Genomic DNA, 18,092 nt, shown 5'->3' with positions numbered 1-18,092 from the left:
ATTCGCATCAACAATTTTCCATGGCTTGTCAAGGTTTCCATAGCAGGAGCGACTTTCTAGCTGCTAGTTACTCAACACACAACATACAAATATTTAACATTAGAACTCATGAAGACTTTGCTCTTGTCCAATAAGAAGAAATATGAGAATTTACATTTATATACTGTGTGTTACAGGATGAACCAAACGTTGACGGGGAAGATTATGAGGCCTAATCTCCAGCTGCTTTCCCAATGCACTCATGTCAATTTGTTTAATACCAATATTTATTCATTAACTTCTATTTAATTCACTTTGACACTAACAAGTGAGATGCCAGTTGACCATCTCCCTCTAGTGGTAGAAGACACAAACACGACAAACACTTTGCTGTGTGCCTATTGTCTAATAAAATGTGAAAATACCTGTTTGCATTGTCTTGTTTTTGTAATACAAAAAACAAAAACTTCACTTTTATGTTGCCAAAGACTTTTATTTTTCAAGCTATAGTTAAAGAAAACAATATCAGACTGCAGAAAATATAGATTTTGTTTGGGTATTTTCTCTCTTCACTTTCACATATGTACAGTTGTCAAAGAACAGGATATGTACACAGAATCAAAACTGTAGAGAGAGTGCAACTGCTACTGGAGACTTTCCAGAACTCTCTCACCAACAAAAAAAAAAAAAAAAAAGCACATGGTAAAACCAAACAACATAAATGCCACAGCCTATGTGGCGTCAACTTATTTTCTGTACACTACAACTTTGTTCTCGATGTGAGACAATCTTATATCCATTCTCTGATGCGGGTACATCTCTAATCCCACTTCTCAGAAAGCTAAGAAATAAAACATGAAATAGAAAAACAAATATTTTACAACCATTCACAAAAAGCCTCAGAGCCACTTTGCCATTGTAAAGCACTGCCAAACCATTCATCGTACAGCATCATTACCCCCTCATATGAGTTTTCAACATTAAAAAAAAAAAAACAAAAACAAAAAAAAACACATGAAACAAAAACATCAAAATTTAACATCTTTCCATGAAAATGTTGTTCATTGTAAATCAATGATCCATTAACAAGCCAGACAGGGAGAAACATTAAGCACTTGATCATGAATGTACACAGCTACATGCTAAGTACAAATATAATCAGCCAAACATCCATAGAAGCTGTGGAAACAACATTTGGGTTTACTTTTTAAAAGTGCACTGCTTAAAGAATTGTCTGTGTGCAATTTGAAATTTGGCAATTTGGGGACAAATGTTTACCGATTTGATAAATTCAAAAATCACTTATTCCAGAGGCGTGAGGTCGCTACATTTTAAAGTTCAGTGGACGATCACAAAGCCATCGCCTAAATACAATCAAAAATAAAATGAGCTGCCCATCAAGCATCTTGACACACTTCTAAACAAACACCAGGAGTGACATTTTCCATCTCTTAGGCTGTACATTTTGTCAAAGTTTAAAACTTGCACTGATTTAAGGAAAAGCCTATCAAACTGATAATAAGCCACTAAAAGAGAAATTTCACTGATTTGTCAATATCCTCAAAAAAGTCTGATGCACCTTCAGTGAAAATGAGAGCAAGAGAAAAATGAATTGTGCATCACAAGCACAGTATTCAACAATGAAGCCAATAAATTCAGGAATTGCTTAGTAAGAAATGAGTCTCCACTGTCATTGTTGCCTTCTGTCCAGTTTTTCACAGTAGCCAAAGAAAAACAAGAAAGAAATAAAAAGGTGAGGGATAAATAAGAATGGTTGTGATTGTCGAAAGAAATCCTACAAACTGAAAAGACAGTTGCCATCCAAGGGATAATTTAGGCTGTTTTGGCTGTAGGCATCAAAGAAAGTAAGTGTCAGAGGGCAGCAAAAACAAGGTGGGTGCTCCTCATCCCGCCCATCCTCTTCTCCTCTAGGTGTCTTTTTTGTGTCCTGACCGCCGCAAGTCTCTGCACTTGTGGCAGTAAAAGATGTCAGGGACATTGGACTTCTTGATCTTTGCGCATGACAAGTGCACCCATATGCTGCATTGATTGCACTCGATCATTGGCCGCCCCGCAAATGGCTTCCCACAGTAACAGGTGATCAGGTCCCACGAATCGTCCCCTGTGTCCACAGAGAAAACAGAGTTACAGGATTTTATGGCTCATAAAAGGTCACTATCTGCTGTAGTAAGGGGGGGGGGGGAGAGAAGAAAAAGAGAAGAACAAAAAAAAGCACTGGAGAAAGCGAGCAATGAAAGAAAGATTTTCTGAAAATATTTCATAAGGACAAAGGCTCAGTAACATACCTGCTTCCACCATAATGTCTTCATCTGCGATCCAGGTCTCGCCCTCACTGGAGCTCAGCTCTGCTTCCCTGATGGACTCATCTGGCTGCGTCTTCCCCACGCTCTGCATACTCGTGGTGGAGCCTCCGTGAACCGTCAGCTCCTCTCTGACTGCTTGTACCTCTGTATGCTGTGCCTCTGAGTCTGTCTCACTTTGAGCAGCTGAACTCTTGAGCTTCTTTGCTTTGGGCTGTTTTGAGTTTTTGCTGCGTTTGATGCGGGCTCTTTTCTCATTTTCACTACTGCCACTATCTGCTGCTGTCATGGCAGAACCCAGTGACAACTTTTTCAGTTTTTTGTCCTTTTTGCGTTCTGCCTTAGTGCTGACCTGGCTCTCATACAGGGAGTCTTTAAGGCGCATCTTGTCCAGTAGAGTGCTGTCAGAGTGCATGCGGCGAATATTTTTGCCCTTATTTGCTCGTGCTTTACGGACAAATGTATGGATAGTGTGAATGTCCGAATGTCCATCTGCCCAAGTATTGCCCATAGAGCTGCTGCTTCCACCACCACCATCTGCTGACAATCCTGAACTGTGTGCAGAGCTGGATGATGTCGGAGACCACGAGCTTTCCTAGAGGACAATGCAAACCATGTTTGTATTTACTCAAACCTTGAGCAAGGTCAGCAATAGCAGTTATTTCTAAGCTCGACATCCAAAGCAGCTTACCTCTTTTGAACTGGGGATGTACCCAGCATATGCCAGGACAAAGCTGCAGAACTTGTTGAAGTCCTCAACCGTCCTCTTTTTCCTCTCAGGGGGCTACAGAAAGCAAATGGCTTTGTTAAATAAAGCAGATCTGGTGTAACAACAGAAATTGTATTGTAGGAAATATTACAAAGTACTCACCAAAGGCTCTGTTTTGCATGACAACAGGGAATCTGCCAGAGAGAGATAGAGAGAAAAAAAACACTAAATCATAATTGAATCAGTCTTAGCATGATGAGACACGAGTGGACTGACGCCAGCATTACTTTCTTCTCTGTCACCGGACCTTAAGGCTAGCTCGCTGCGTGTACAAACCACCGCAACCGGTGTCACTTGGCCACTACTTCATACAAAGTGTGGACATTTCTGCAACAGTCGAGAATAAAAGCTCGATTTCACATACAAATTAAAACATTAGCCGAGTATGCAAAAGGATTGCCAGGCTTTTAGCTCGTTATTTCGTACCTTTTAACGTTACCGTGTTAGCAGGCGAGCTAACGGTAGCTAGCTGACGTTTAGAGGGGAAGCTAACATGCCGTTTGTAGTGATAATAAAAACACGGTTCGGACTGAAACGAGTTATCAAACCTTTGATTTATTTAACGATTTATCACAACTTGACAAGAACAAGCGTGTATTTCTAACTTTTAACTCGGACTAGTTATTTCAGCTAGGCACGATCGCTTTCTTGAAATGGAAGTAGGAGGTTGAATAGCAAAGTTAGCTTGGTGCTAGAAAAGGTGTTTAACTACTGGGTCTGAGCCGATGTTAAAAGTAACAGTGGACTGGAAAAGTAATCTAATTCCATAAAAGTGACCCTTTAGAGAGCGTTTTCAGTTAAATGGTAGGCTAGCTGGTTAGCTATTAGCTATGTAAACTAACGCTAGGTGGATCGGCGCCTTAAAATAGCAAGCTAACCTCACTGAAATAATCCGCTAACTACGCCAATCATAACAAAACGTTTGATGATTTATATCCACTTTAAACACAACTTCCGTTATAGTTTAACCAAAAACGTGTTAACTTCATATAGCATATGCAACTAAACATTAACATTAACGTAAGCCATAACTTGCGTTAGCTTAGCTTTCGTAATGTGGCCAAAACACAAGCCACAGTTTAAAACGGTAATCAGACGAACATAATGTGGGGACAGTTTCTTTAGCAGCGTGTTGTTGATGTTGGTCAAACATACCTTGGTGCTCAGACATTATGTCAAGCATTGTCGCCTCACCGACCAGGCCTCGAACAGACGAACACAAGCAGCAGGCGAGCTAGCCGGAGAGTAGCGGCCGTCGCACTGTGCCTTCCCCCCGGCGCGGCTGCACCTTACCGCCGGGAAACTTCAGCAGCAGCAAGCCGAGGATGCTTTACACCAAAATGACTTTTCCTCGAAAGGGACTCCACCGTAGGTCGAGGTCGTAATACTCCCTCGTTGGGGATCCGTTGCAAGGCTAACGTTAGCCTACCAAAAGCCAACCGCCTCTGAACTGTCGCCACAAAATACTAAATCCTCCGCCGCTTAACGTGCTGCAAACTCCTTTTCTTCGTCACTACATTTATGTAACTATCGCTGTTGAAAGTACGACGGGCCACTACATTTACGCGGCTACTGGTTAGTACAAGCCTATAATAGGAACTTCTCGACTGAAGTTTTTCTGTCTCTTCGCTGTAGGAATACGAAACGACTGGAGTTTTGACTTAATTCCGCACCGTCTTCTCCGTGCGCGGCAGAAGCCTCTTGAGGCAGCCAGCCCAGTGGTTCCCGAGGGGTATTGTGGGTAACGTAGTTTATTGTGAAGTAATGTATTCCCACAAGATCACGGGTTATACATGTTGCTTAACTACATTTCCCATAAATGTTCATCATTTAAGCAAGGGGGCCTCTGGGATATTGAGTGTTCTTTAGCTTGTAGAAGCCCAAACATACCTTGCAAGGCAGTGTAATTAATTTGTTTTCGATGGTGAATTATAGATAGATAGATCATTTAGACAACAGCGAAATTAAAGTGCAATCTTCTATTCTATATAAAAACTATAAAATGAAAAGTTATTACAAAGGATGACAATTTGTTAAAAAGAAGAAAACACATTCTTAATAATAACATCCACATATACATCCATACATATGAACAGGTTGGTCCAGATTGTACGTCACTTTTTGCAGACAGTGGAAATATTTTCCATTGTTATATTTAGCATAAAATATTTTAAAGCTGAAATACAATGAATTTACAGGTTTTATCAAAACTATCCCATATGTATTTGCTCCTGTATACATGGTTGGAGGTTCTATAAAAGGTTAGAGTTAAAAAGAGGACAGTATAGCAGTACGTTCAATTTATTTTACAACAGTAGGTGGCGATAATGCTGAGCCAGGTTGCTGTTCGCCATCAATACAAAGAAGAAGAAGAAGAAGCAGGACACTAACATGCTATTTAGCGAAACGTGTTGCACTCGGCTCAGGCTGATAAAGCTTTATTTTTTGTAAAACACAACTTTTAAGTGTTAGCCATATTCAGCTTTGAGAGATGTTCGTCTGGATGTAAATTGCTGAGTTATCAATAACGATTAAAAAGGTGAAGAGGTGGCTACCTGGATCTTCTGCAGGTTATTTATGAAGTACCATGTTGCCTGAATTGTTGCAAGGCTCTGATGCTGGAGGGTTTCTTATAATTCAAGGTAAATGCTTAACATGTCGTAGAAGTGAAACAGTAACATCACTATTGTATGAATCAGATCGATGATGTTAAGGTCATTTCCTCGTGTTTTGATAGATTCTGCTGGTTGTTCTGGTAGACACCTTCTGAAGAGCTTCATCAATGCTGCACTGAACAGGTATTTACAGACATGGCAACTGTCTGGTTGTGTATGGACTTTTGTCTATCAACGTTTCAAATGCATGTGCTGTGTTTTGGTTTTAGAGAGGAAGCTGTCCATGTCCTTGGCTTTGAGATCAGTGAGGAAGAGCTGAAAGAGGAGCTGAAAGGATCACTCACTCAGAGGTAATAATAAATATCTCCCAAACTTTGATTTTATTTAATAGATCATCATCAGGCAAAATGCAAAAGAAATTCCCCTGTTCAAAGATTTCATCAGTGTGAATATTTGTTGCTTTTCCCAGTTTTATTGTAAATTTGTAAATTGAGATTTATGGTTTGTTGCAGGCATCTTTATATTACAGCTTTAACAAGTCTGACTGTAGGTCATCTGTTTCTCTCATTTCAGGCTACACTTTCACGATGCTTTTACTGACCCCCTCGGCTGGACAGATCACCCGGCTTTCACAGTTCACCAGTTTGGTTTGGAAGAGCTCACGCGTCTAGTCAAGCACACGTCGCATGCCAAGCCAGCTATCTTGGTAATCGACTCTCTGTCATGGATTCTGAGACATGTCAGTCCTCCTGTGGTTTGCAGGACTCTTCAGCAACTTAAGAAAGGTAATGAATTATCTTCCTAAAGTCTGTATGTCAGTGTGACGTGCAGATTTTGTGTTGTTTTACTGAGTGAAAGAAGGTATGGCATCAAAGATGACTGTAAGCCACTTTAATTATATTTTGGGAAAAAGCTCAATAAGCTAGTGGAAATATGCATTGAAAACATTCTATCTTGTTTGACTGGAATTGTAAGGCTATGCAGCGATTCCACTATTAAAGTATTTTTTTGTCTTTTCATTAGGGGGAGCTGTGAGAGCTATTATTGGTTTGCTCCATGCAGATATGCATCAGAGAGGTGCTGTGGGGAGTGTATGCCATTTGGCTACTTCAGTCATCACTGTGGCACCTAGGATGACGGGGGATGAAGCACTGGCAAAAATAACAAAGCGGTCAAAATCGGGGAAGGTTGTGCAAGATGTAAGCAGTGTTTCCTTAGGGTGTCATTTGGTGTTCCTGCACTGTTAAAAACGTTTTGCTAGTGTTGTTTTTTTTTGTCCTCAGGAGGAGATTTTCAGCATCAAAGAGGATCTTACAGTCATAGTAATGAGCAAACCCAGCCATACTGGACTAAAACTGACTGACCCTGAGAACCAGGAGGTGCAATATAACACGTTTATTCACTCAAATCAATTGAAAGAAGAGAAAGGGTTCATACATGGCATGACTGAAAGGTTTCTTGTTTTTGTGTTCCTGTAGACAGACCCAACAGCTAATTTGACCTTCAATCTTCACTTATCTGACACAGAGCGTGAGGCGAAGGACAAACTTGCTCTTCCCTTTGTCTTCAGCAAAGAGAAGTAAGAAACTTTCCCACAGTTATCATGCTTTCCAGCTGTTTATTCCATGTGTTTGTTTTTATTATAATAAACGTTATCTCCTTTTTCGTCTGAAGGAAAACAGCTCTGCTCCACTCAGGGCCGGGTTCAGGACGAATTCTGTATGAACCTGATGTGAATGACGACTATGACCAGGAGGACCCAGATGATGATCTCGATGTGTAATGATAAGCCAAAAAAAAAAAACAAACGGGGACAGCACAAAAAATGCACATTTCATGTGCTCCTTGGTGCAGTTTCAAAGAATTAGCATCATCTCATGGAGCATTGAAGATAAAAATAATGTCTAAAATCTGTGTCATGCTCATTAACTTGTTTTTTCTTGTTATTCATTTCTCTAAATGTGTCTGTTTTTTTTTTTTTTCTCTTTGAATAAATGTTTAATGTTGTACATGTAATGTACAAACCTAGAACAAGTCCTAGCTCTTTCTGTGAAGAGAATCACTTTTAACACACTAATCCAATTACATTTGCTCTCAACTTTGGGTTTGGGACAAAATAAATATGAATGGACACATGATGATTAAAGTGATAAGAGGAAAATACATTTCTACCACACAACATCATGTTTATTGTTCCTAACGTTTCTCTTAAGGTTTCCTCTTCAATACATTTCAGTTCATATCCTGGCCATAAAATGTGAAAGGGCCTCTCTGCACCGTTATTTAAGTTATCTGCCCTTTAATAAGCGAAAATACCCTTTTGGCAGCTGTAAAACCTGTGATAATATGTAAAGTGTTTTCACCAAGGCCTCCTGAGCGTTTTTATGATGTTTTACAACTTTGAATCAGAGACACGTCAAGAGGTTTATTGACACTAATTAAACCACAATTAAAAATTGTATGCAGACAAATGTTACCAGCAGGAAGCAGTAGGAGCACCAGAGTAATCATAAAACTGACTTTAAAAAAAAAAAACAATGTTATTTTTGAGCAGACCGACTCCTTCGCTTGTCCACGCCTGTTTGTTTTCTTTCCACGTGGACGAGCTGCGCGCACCCTCAGGGCTCCTTACGGAAGTGACGGCAAGGCGGCGATGGCGGCTCGCAGTTTCATTCCGGATTTCCACTGGACTACAAACTGATTTTAACCGGCCCAGTTGGACTTTGGGGAACTTTTCCACAGCTGTCTCTGCACGGACGCCGCGCAGAGCGAGGTCGCGTTGAACGAGTGCTTGTCAGGGAGCGAGCCCACAGCTTTTTTTGGGGGGATTTTTGTCCAGAGTTCAAGGTGGTCACCCTGTCGAGCTAGCACGACTAGCTAACGTTACTTGGTGCACAGCTAGCTCCTGTGCTAAGGTCCATCGTCGTGCAGCAGCTTTTCCTTTGGCCGCCTCCACGTTTGTCTCTCACAACCACAAAGCAAATGCAGCCTGTTTTTCGATAGTCGTGCCACGAGTGTGCAGAGAGACGTACTCACACGCTTGCTTGGCCTCTGGTGGATTTGAGTCGCTAGTTTGGCGGCTGTGGCTAAAGACGGTTTTGACTCACAACTTCGGGCTGAAGCGTGTTTTTTTTTTTCCCACTGAGAACTGAAGTCGAGTTGCTGAGGGGTCTTTGTCAACATGCTGAAGACCCGGCAATGTTTACTTGGCATCCGCACTTTTCTCGGCGTCACGTCCAGAATATGGGGCTTCATCATGTACATCCTCAGGAAGCACCTGCGCACGGTGAGGAAGGGTGTGAAAGATGTTTCACACATTTTCCCGTTGTCAGGGCTCGTATGTGCTTCAACTTTCATTTTCAGATCACGTCACAGGTGCTGAGTTGGCTGGGCTACCTGTGTTTCTCACCTGTGCTGCAATTTCACCTAATTCTTTCTGATTATGTGCACTAATGACTGGAGTTTGCTAAATAATCTATCAATTTTGTAAAGGTGTGACCAAATCTCAGTCACTTATGCTCAGTTACATTATTGTCAAATTCATTCCCATCTCATCCAGCACATAGATGGAAAAGAGACCATGTAGAGCCTTATTTTAAGTAGTATATTAAATAGTGTGAACACTTTTATGTTGTTCAGTTAACAACATATAAAAGGGAGAATCTGCAAGTGTGGAATCATTTGCTTTGTTTGATAAATGACTTGTAGATTAACATTTGGTCGATCACCTAACCAACTGCAAAACCAGTTATTTCTCTTAAATAATGTGCATATGTGTCTGTTTTTGTGTGATGAATAGCTCATCCAATTGCAATGCAAGGTGGAAACCTCATTCAAATATTAATTAGGAGCAGCAGACAGCACAGACCGTCAGTTGCTCAGAAATGCCTCCACAATAAACATGGTATTTAAGGTGACAGAAGCCGCCTGCTTGTAACTTAGACACACACACAGGTGTTGAGTCGTTCACGGACATGCATATGTGGTGTAATGTGAGTGGACCTCGACTCTAGCGCCGTATCAGGCCGACAAAGCTTGAAGGAGCGCCCTGTGTGTTGAAATCGTCTTGCACTTGGAGGTTTTTCTGCATTTTATTGTGCAGCAGTAACACTTGCAGGTTGTCAACAGGCCCTGAGTGAGTAGTCCAGTCCATGTTATGGCTGAAGTGAGAGGGATTATGTCAGTACAGAGAGCTCACTGTTCTCTCTCTCTCTCTCTCCCCCCCTCGGCTTCTCTTTCTCACTCTCACTGTTGTTTACAGTTTGTGATGCACTGAAACAATGCCATGATCCTGGGAGTCCTTATATGTCAAACATTGTAATGTAGGTGATCCTATAGATAGCTGTCAAATAAGCCATGACAGGTTCGTATAAAGACCAGCCCCATTCAGCATTCCTTTAATACAAATTTAAAGCCTATACCTGCCATATTTTATCTAACTAGCAATAATAGCCCCACTAAACCTAATAACTCCCTTCTGTTGTTTGTAAATCGCTGCAACATCAGTCTTTCCATTTGTGTGAACTATGATGTAATAAAAACTCTATTGGATTATGCATATTAGGAGCAGCTCATAATCCCACAAACAGTACTCTGTATAAACAGATGACGAGATAGTTTTGTTAATCTTACCACCAACAGTGTTGGATAATGGTTGTGTTTGCACTTAGTGCTGTAACAACTGTCTTATTAATGCAGAGGTCCCAACTTTAATAGTTCTGAAATTATTAGTTGTTAAATTGATTAGTTAATAAACACAAAGCTAATCTGGAATCGTTTTGCTAATTAATTAATCATAGTTTATTTGATTGTTATTCTTTATGTGTTTGGGTTTTAGTCTATTGACCAGCCAAACAATAATCTGACAAATTAATCGATATGAAAATTTGTTATTTGCAGCAGTACATGTATATGATGTACATGTGTTGGTTCTTGTTCAGGTTAATAGAGCAAAAATAATTGAAGTGGTAGTTGTAGCTGTAGTCTGGAGGCAAAGGACTCCGTCTGAGTCTGGAGGCCTGGCGTCCAGATGGTCGCTCTTGGAGGTGCAGAAAGACGAATCAAGAGTGAGGTCCCTGCTGCCACCAATAGGCTTCCCCGGAGCGTACTGTGCCAGGCAGCAGTGGGAGGGGGCACAGGGGGAGGCCCTTTCCAACGTACCAAGTAGTCAAAGTCACCCTGCAAGTCTCCCTTTCTGTGTGTGCCCATGCTCCACTGACACCCACTGACAGCTGGGGGGATAAAAATAGCCCTGTGAAGAAAAGTGCGGAGCCCCTGGGCTGGAGCGGCACCGGAAAGGATCTTCTGTAGTCATTCTGACCAGAGCAGAACAAGGCACTTGTAGAGGGGGAGCCCGGTGTAGATGCAAGCAGGTTCATTTTAAGATTTCAGTGTGGTGTCTTTTGGTGTTCTCTTGACTACACTGTAAAAAACAGACAAGGTTTATCAAGAATATACTATCTAATGCTGCGAATACAAACTTTGGCATTTCAAGACAAGTTTAAGACCATCATGGCAATGTTGATCTTACATCTGGTCTAAATCACGCACAGCTCAGTTAAGTTTCAATGTGGAAGCTTGTTTCAAATTGAATTATGAATTTTAGCAAAGATGAAATAAAGCGACTATTTATTCCCCAAAGGATTTCCAAAACACTGATACTGGCCCTCTGTGTAAATTACACAAGATGTTGTTGCCTTGGAAATGAAAATGTGCAGTAGGAATAGAAAACAAACCTTCCACAGCTCAGTATCCAAAATGTGGTTTACATGTGTAAGATTACTAAAAATACATATTTGAAATGTATTCATGGTGCTATCATCTCATTATGGCTCAGTATATTGTATATGGTCTGTTGTTTTGACAGTGTCCAGCTTCATTAATGATTGTCTGACTGCCTCATTTTCCTTAATCATTTCCAGATAATCCAGTATCAGACTGTGCGATATGACACTTTGCCTCTATCACCTATCTCCAGAAACAGACTCAGTGAGTACACAGTTATGTCCATGATGTCTTTTCTCTGCTACCTGGTCAAACTAACATGTGGCGAAGGCCGGTCTGTCCTAATGCATGCATTTAACCTTGATATGTTTCAGTTTCATGATATTAATTTGCACAGAGTGGAGACTCAATCACAACATATTTGTAAAGTGGAAATTTAAGTAGAGGTTAAACCAGTTTGTCAGGGAAGAAGTGAATGTGCAGAAAAGACATGTTATTAGCAGCATAACATTTACAATAGGCTTGTGCACTGACACACAGCTTGATCCTTTTCTCATAGCTTTTATCACCTCAGAGTAAATAAATATCACCGGTTCAGACAGACTTGACAGGACTTTGATGTACTGGCACGATATGCTGTCGACTGTGTGTGTGTGCGTCTTGTGTCTCTAGGTTGTTACTGTAGTTGTGTATTTGTGCAGGTGTATCAGGCGGCCAGATGCGGACCACAGTTAGCCTGTATTCTCTTCAGTAAACCTGTTGTTACATTTGTCAGTCAGTGTGTGCCCTCATTACTTACTAAAGTGGATATGAACAATTTGCATGTATGGTATTTGGCTCGGATTTGGTTCGACAACAATACAGTGAGATGACGTTATTACAATGACTCCTACATCATAACAACTGAACACCAAACAAGCAGGAGGAATAATTTTGCAGATTGAGTATCTGGATTTTACTGGGGCAGCATCAGCACTGCACAGGAAACGTCTGCTATTACTGTGCAATGTGAAATTAGAATAAATGCTTGCCAATAAAGTAACAGACACCTGCAAACCAGCAGATAATCAATAACATTCGTGCTTAATATTTAATGAACTAGTGTAAAATCCGAACAGTGTAGGACCACCACGGCATAAATTATATTTGACGTTATCACTTACACTGTGTACTAGACTTTTAATAAAGAAACAGCACAGAAACAGTTTCTCTCAAGATCTGTAACCAGAATGCTAAAATTAACCGACTATTTTGGCTGTAGACACCAAGTCAAACTGGTGGGAAACAGCCAAGCAAATTTCAGTGTAAGAGCGATTTTTGCTGGCAGGTAAATGTCAGAATCCACTTAAAACCATGACCAAAAAAAGAAAAGTTTCCTGCCTGTTACTAACAATAACAAGATGTGCTTGTGGTGTGGAAGTGGAAAGGAAATGCAAATGTTACAGGCAGCACTTAGACAGCACAGACTGGTGTGTGCGCCCTGAATGAGCTTCCCTCAGTCTGTGGAGAGCTCATTCAAAAGCACACTCTTGGCTTAGAGGAAGGATTGTATTTCAGTTCTACTTCAACCGCCTCTCTAAACTCGCTCCAGTGACCTCAGCTGGAAACTCAAGTCCAGTCTCCAGTATGTGAGTGATTCCTTTATGTTCATTAGCTGTGAGCAGCTGGTATTTTTGCTGGTATTGACAACATTGTAGACCGAATTAAAGTCACTGTATGAACAGTTGTCAACTACACTGCTAAGCATGTTAGGAGGAGATCTTTTAATAGCAGAAGGAGTCATTACACATTAAGTAAAACCTGTTTCCTCCACTTGAACACTTCAGGTATGGAAACAACTTAATGCTATGGAAAAAAAGTGTTTCATCTTTTGTCACTAATACACATAAAACAAGCAAGTCTTGGTTTCCAAATAGTCATGGATGAGACGTATGGACGTTACAGAGAGGATTCACACACCTTCACTTTTTGCTCACATGAAAATAGCCATTTCTCTCCATCAATAACCTGTAGTGACAAAATGAAAACATCTTTTTGGATATTATTTCATATGTATTAAAACTTGCAAACTTAAATCTCTTGTTTACCAGAGTATTCAGACCATTGCGCTCAAGTGCTGTTAGATTCAGGTCCTGTTTTCTGTAATGTCCTGAACCTGACTGAGTCCACCTTTGGCCAAGTGAATTGATTTAGATACGCATCTTTAAATATGAGGTCCCACAGTTCACACTGCATGTCAAGACCAAAAAAAAAAAAAAAAAAGATGACATGAAGTCCAGGACCTCTTTAATAGACCTCAATGATAAAACTGATTCAGAAGCCCTCTGTGTTCTCAGGACAAGTACTTGAGTGGCTGAGCCAAAGCCCAGTTTTAAACCCCTGAGGACACCCCTAGAGTGACCTGAACATGGCACTTCAGACAGTTTCTGACATACAATATGACAGACCTTGAGTAGATCAGTCGGGGAGAATTGGATAATCTGTCCAAATGCAAGGGGTGCAAAGCTTGTAGAGATACAGAGCTGTAACTGCTGCCAAAGGGTTTCTGCAGACTACTAAATTAAGGGTCTAAATACTCTTGTAATACTTTTCAGGTTTTAATTTTTAATAAATTTGCAAAAATGTCAAGAAGCATGTTTACACTATTATATTTGATTAAAAATAAATGTTGTCACACAGTGGTGTGCAAAAAGTGAAGTGGTTAGAATACTTTCTGAAGCTGTTGTATTTGTAGGTTTTAGTGCAACCATAATACTATAGTTCATATAAATTTGTGCTGCAGTTGCCTGCAAAACCAGATTTCCTCCACTAACCTGGTTCTTTGTGAGTTACATGTACTATATAAAGTTTTACAAATGTCCATGTTGTTGGATTTTAAACTACAGATGCAGTAAAGAGGAAGATTCTGGTTCTCGACCTGGACGAGACCCTGATCCACTCTCACCATGATGGGGTCCTCAGACCCACAGTGAGACCTGGCACACCGCCAGACTTCATCCTCAAAGTACGCCAGAGTCATATATTTATACATTTGGACACAAACGTATTGAAGCCTGAACACTTTATTTTTATGAATGAACCGTGTTGATCTTCTTTTAATGCAGGTTGTCATTGATAAGCACCCAGTCCGATTCTTTGTACATAAAAGGCCACATGTCGACTTCTTTTTAGAAGTGGTAAGTGTCAGTCGGTGTGCAGTGTTACTGTCTAATGCCCTGGGTCACCTGTTATCCTCTCTCTCATCTTTCCCATCACCCTCCATTGCACTGCACTCTTGCACTATCTGAGTCATTAAGCTGTATTTGTTTAAGATGACGATGACAGAGCAATGGCTGTAGCTCACGCTGCTGTGCGCTCTGTACTCTGTGTGTGTGTGCGTGTGTGTGTGTGTGTGTGTGTGTACACAGGTAAGCCAGTGGTATGAGCTGGTGGTTTTCACAGCCAGTATGGAGATCTATGGCTCAGCAGTGGCAGACAAGCTGGACAACAACAGGAACATCTTGAAACGCAGATACTACAGACAAGTACTGTCCTAAACTGTATTCCTATAGCATGTATAAGAGGTTTTTGGTTACATATGATGGTGTGATTCACTTGAGTTTTTGTGTCTTTTGCCAGCATTGTACATTGGATCTAGGTAGTTATATTAAAGACCTGTCTGTAGTACACGATGACCTGTCTAGTATTGTCATCCTGGACAACTCGCCTGGTGCTTATCGTAGCCATCCAGGTAAGACCTAAAGCCTCATGCAGTCATTTGCACCTTCTTTACATCTGACTCACCATTTCTCCGTTTGAACCTTTACACTCACTGTGAAAGGAAAACACTCACTGGATAGTAGGAGTTCATGTCTCCTATGTACCATAATGAAAAAGTGCATGCATGTCAGTGGTTGTTGAGCTCTGGGGTGGACATACTCGGGGAAATTATGGAGTGAAACTGAAGTTGAAAATGTTTTTTACTCAGAGGAGATATTTTGACATCTAATGTTACAGTGGCACAAGTATGTTTCAGTTACACAGCCCTATCTAAGAGTTTGCCAACATTAGCTGATGTTAGCCACCTTGAGTTTCTGATGACAGCAGATCAAGGCTGTAGCAACATAACCCTTGACTGTTTCTGAGGCGTGTCTTATTACTTATAAATTCAGCTTTAATTTGTAGTAGAACAAATGTGTTAAATCATCTTTTAAGCAACCTGCTTGTCATTAAAACTTTGTAGGATTGGTAATAGGCTGGGATGGATGTTCAGTGGCGTACAGAAGATTCTCTTCATTCATGCATCTTCAACAAATGAAGTGAGCTGTACACACTAGATTTGTGATAAGCCAGGGGTCAGGACAAATAACTGCACAATTTATTGTAACTACAAGACTTATATTGTAAATGCTGTAACAGTGCATTAACTTTGCAGCTCCGCTAACACTCAGTGGCCTCCTTAACAGGAACATAAAATCATAACCATGTCTATTTTTCGGACACGACTGACTGGCTGTTTTCTGCCCTCCAGATAATGCAATACCCATCAAGTCCTGGTTCAGTGACCCTAGTGACACGGCACTTCTTAACTTGCTGCCTATGCTGGACGCACTAAGGTAAAAGGCATAATAAAGTTGGCTTGAAAGCTGATAGACAATGTAAACGAACAGATTCATGGTCGACTCATTTTCAAATGCATGACAGAAACTGCCTGAATTCAAACGGTCTGTGGTAATTTAAGAGGTGCAAGTTAATGTTTGCAGCTGTCATACATGATTTTAGTTGTTGGGTCTATCAGATTCAGATTTTGCTACAGTTACATTGAATGCAATGTATTGCTTCCATTGCCATTATTCTGAAAAAGATAGTAGCATAGTAAAACTATTGGCAGGTTCTCTCCAGCATTCAGCTGCAGATCCTGTCTGCAGCTTCTGTGCAGCTAGACACACTGATTAACTGTTGTTTATTAAGAACATGATAGCACATAGGTTTCCATTAAACAATAATGCACTTTGTTTATTAGTGACCTTTAGAAGCTGATATTAATCTTCTCATTTCCCAAAATATTGACCTGTTGTTTTACCAGCTAAGATGTGAGAACACAGTTTTCACTTCTTGCACTTTCTCCTATCACTAGATTCACTGCTGATGTCCGCTCCGTCCTCAGTCGAAACCTCCACCAGCACCGGCTCTGGTGATTGGCTAAATCAGGAGGGATGGGGCTTGTTGACCAGCCTCTCCTCTCTGCCGGCTTCCATCCTGCCCTCCGTTCCCACACAGACGACCCACCAGCCCCCTCCGAGCCTCTGAGATGCTTCGTGAGGAGACGGGGGTTGGGGTGACCGCCTATCATGGGATGAACAGTATGGGATCACTAGAGCCCAGAAACTGCGGGGGAGAGAAGGGGGGCCAGCCAGTTTTTTCTTCTTAATTCTTTATTTGTATTCTTTTCCAAAACAAATGGAGCCTCTCTGCCTTATTGCTCCTGATACTGACTGTGTGCGTATGAAGCTGAGCTTGTGTACGTGGGTCGAAGTACGTTTGCCGAGTTCATTAGTCCTTTTTAAACTTTTTTGAAGATTGGGAGAGGGGAAAGAGGAGGATCAGCACAGACAATTCTACATTATTTCTTCTCCATCATCACCAGACATTGCACTTCAACAGACAACCTATCAATTTACTCTTACCCTTTCAGAGCAACTGAGGGGAGGAAAATAGAAAATTGCCCCCTTTTTTTAGATGAATTAATTACTGAGGTACGTCCCGCCCCCCGCCCATCAAGAGTGGATCCTCTTACATGACGTAATCGATGGACGTTTGCTTGCAACATACCATCCACAGGTGTTTTTCTGGACAAATAGCCGAGCAGCCTGAGACTTTTTTTCTTTCAGCCATAATATCACTCTTTCCCGAGAGCTCCTCATGGGACTCAGTGATAGAGACTTGACTGAAATAGTTGAGAAAAAAAAGTGTCTTGTAATGATGTGGACTGCCGTGCCGCCTTTCCATATCTGATTGTTTCTCTATTACCATAATATATGATACTATGACTTCTGCATAGGACAACATTTTGCTCTCCCCCTTTACCATTTGATGCCATCCTGATTTCATCTAATAAGAATTGCACTTAAGTTTTTTCCCCCGTTCTGTTTTTGTTGCAGCTGGTTTTGTATCTGATTCAAATTTGCAACCTTCCCCTTTCAGTTTTTACCCACTCCCCTTAATGTATGGGTTCACTATTAGGCCCTCCGTCTTTAAATGCCTTCTGAACAATGTCAGTCTTGTCAAGGCTCACAGCGGCTTCTTATTGGCTCTGTCTCCAGGTCTGTGTTACTAATAAAACACTTGTCAGTATCGACCAGTCACTATCCAGCTTGTTTTCTTTTAACGCAATTCATTCTGCAGCCTTTTTCTCATATTTGAGGCATAACATTTTACAGCTTATCAACTGACTAACTTCACTGGGGAGAAAAAGCAAGGAGAGGAATTCAGTTTTTCTGTGAGGAAAACTTTACTTTTAATCTACTGCCATCTTGTGGACTAACAGGAAACTATTGTCCTCTCAGTACTCATACACAGTTTTTACAGACTTTTTTTTTTTTAAGGTTGTTTTTTTTTTTTTTTTGTTCTTGAGATTGTATACCTGGGATGCCATGTCCAGCTTTTCAATGAGATAAGCATTTAACTTGTGTAAGGGGTGTTTTT

The 18,092-nt window shown here is 40.9% G+C and overlaps 3 protein-coding genes across 5 annotated transcripts; 2 read left to right on the top strand and 1 right to left on the bottom strand.

Moving 5' to 3' along the window:
• Positions 1-441: 441 nt before the first annotated feature.
• On the bottom strand, positions 442-4,776 carry phf23b (PHD finger protein 23b). The gene is made up of 5 exons (XM_026298995.2): positions 4,225-4,776; positions 3,172-3,203; positions 2,992-3,084; positions 2,286-2,895; positions 442-2,101 (listed from the first exon to the last, which is right to left on the bottom strand). Exons 1-5 carry the CDS (start codon positions 4,250-4,252, stop codon positions 1,908-1,910), a joined length of 957 nt encoding a protein of 318 aa, XP_026154780.1. The 5' UTR covers positions 4,253-4,776; the 3' UTR covers positions 442-1,907.
• Positions 4,777-5,441: 665 nt separating this feature from the next.
• Positions 5,442-7,498, top strand: elp5 (elongator acetyltransferase complex subunit 5). 2 transcript variants are annotated; one of them, XM_026296412.1, is made up of 8 exons: positions 5,442-5,711; positions 5,807-5,867; positions 5,954-6,034; positions 6,258-6,469; positions 6,708-6,883; positions 6,968-7,063; positions 7,212-7,263; positions 7,359-7,498. In XM_026296412.1, the coding sequence occupies exons 1-8, from the start codon at positions 5,657-5,659 to the stop codon at positions 7,418-7,420; spliced, it is 795 nt and encodes a 264-aa protein (XP_026152197.1). In that variant the 5' UTR covers positions 5,442-5,656; the 3' UTR covers positions 7,421-7,498. The 2 variants fall into 2 exon arrangements, with proteins under 2 accessions (XP_026152197.1, XP_026152189.1); XM_026296404.1 differs by having other exon boundaries at positions 7,163-7,263.
• Positions 7,499-8,321: 823 nt separating this feature from the next.
• On the top strand, positions 8,322-17,753 carry ctdnep1a (CTD nuclear envelope phosphatase 1a). Of its 2 annotated transcripts, XR_003295149.1 has the most exons (9): positions 8,322-8,970; positions 11,606-11,672; positions 14,294-14,412; positions 14,513-14,584; positions 14,816-14,932; positions 15,027-15,138; positions 15,631-15,706; positions 15,919-16,003; positions 16,525-16,578. XR_003295149.1 is itself a non-coding variant. In XM_026298735.1 (8 exons), the coding sequence occupies exons 1-8, from the start codon at positions 8,866-8,868 to the stop codon at positions 16,583-16,585; spliced, it is 738 nt and encodes a 245-aa protein (XP_026154520.1). In that variant the 5' UTR covers positions 8,322-8,865; the 3' UTR covers positions 16,586-17,753. The 2 variants fall into 2 exon arrangements, 1 of the variants encoding a protein (XP_026154520.1); XM_026298735.1 differs by lacking the exon at positions 15,631-15,706 and having other exon boundaries at positions 16,525-17,753.
• The last annotated feature ends 339 nt before the right edge of the window (positions 17,754-18,092 follow it).

This window comes from Mastacembelus armatus, chromosome 18, assembly GCF_900324485.2.
Source record: "Mastacembelus armatus chromosome 18, fMasArm1.2, whole genome shotgun sequence".
Classification (NCBI taxonomy): Eukaryota; Metazoa; Chordata; class Actinopteri; order Synbranchiformes; family Mastacembelidae; genus Mastacembelus; species Mastacembelus armatus.
Note: the sequence above shows the minus strand (reverse complement) of the source record. Positions and strands in the feature narration are given on the sequence as shown.

What these genes read in the sequence shown, in the direction of transcription:
- elp5 (XM_026296404.1), top strand. Translation starts at nt 5,657, where the DNA reads ATGTTGCCTGAATTGTTGCAAGGCTCTGATGCTGGAGGGTTTCTTATA. An exon ending in AGGGTTTCTTATAATTCAAG is followed by an intron (nt 5,712 to 5,806) that starts GTAAATGCTTAA and finishes GTGTTTTGATAG; the next exon opens with ATTCTGCTGGTTGTTCTGGT. An exon ending in CGGGGAAGGTTGTGCAAGAT is followed by an intron (nt 6,884 to 6,967) that starts GTAAGCAGTGTT and finishes TTTTGTCCTCAG; the next exon opens with GAGGAGATTTTCAGCATCAA.
- phf23b (XM_026298995.2), bottom strand. Translation starts at nt 4,252, where the DNA reads ATGCTTGACATAATGTCTGAGCACCAAG. An exon ending in CATGCAAAACAGAGCCTTTG is followed by an intron (nt 3,085 to 3,171) that starts GTGAGTACTTTG and finishes TGCTTTCTGTAG; the next exon opens with CCCCCTGAGAGGAAAAAGAG. An exon ending in AGACATTATGGTGGAAGCAG is followed by an intron (nt 2,102 to 2,285) that starts GTATGTTACTGA and finishes CTGTGGACACAG; the next exon opens with GGGACGATTCGTGGGACCTG.
- ctdnep1a (XM_026298735.1), top strand. Translation starts at nt 8,866, where the DNA reads ATGCTGAAGACCCGGCAATGTTTACTTGGCATCCGCACTTTTCTCGGC. An exon ending in TCAGGAAGCACCTGCGCACG is followed by an intron (nt 8,971 to 11,605) that starts GTGAGGAAGGGT and finishes AATCATTTCCAG; the next exon opens with ATAATCCAGTATCAGACTGT. An exon ending in CGCCAGACTTCATCCTCAAA is followed by an intron (nt 14,413 to 14,512) that starts GTACGCCAGAGT and finishes CTTTTAATGCAG; the next exon opens with GTTGTCATTGATAAGCACCC.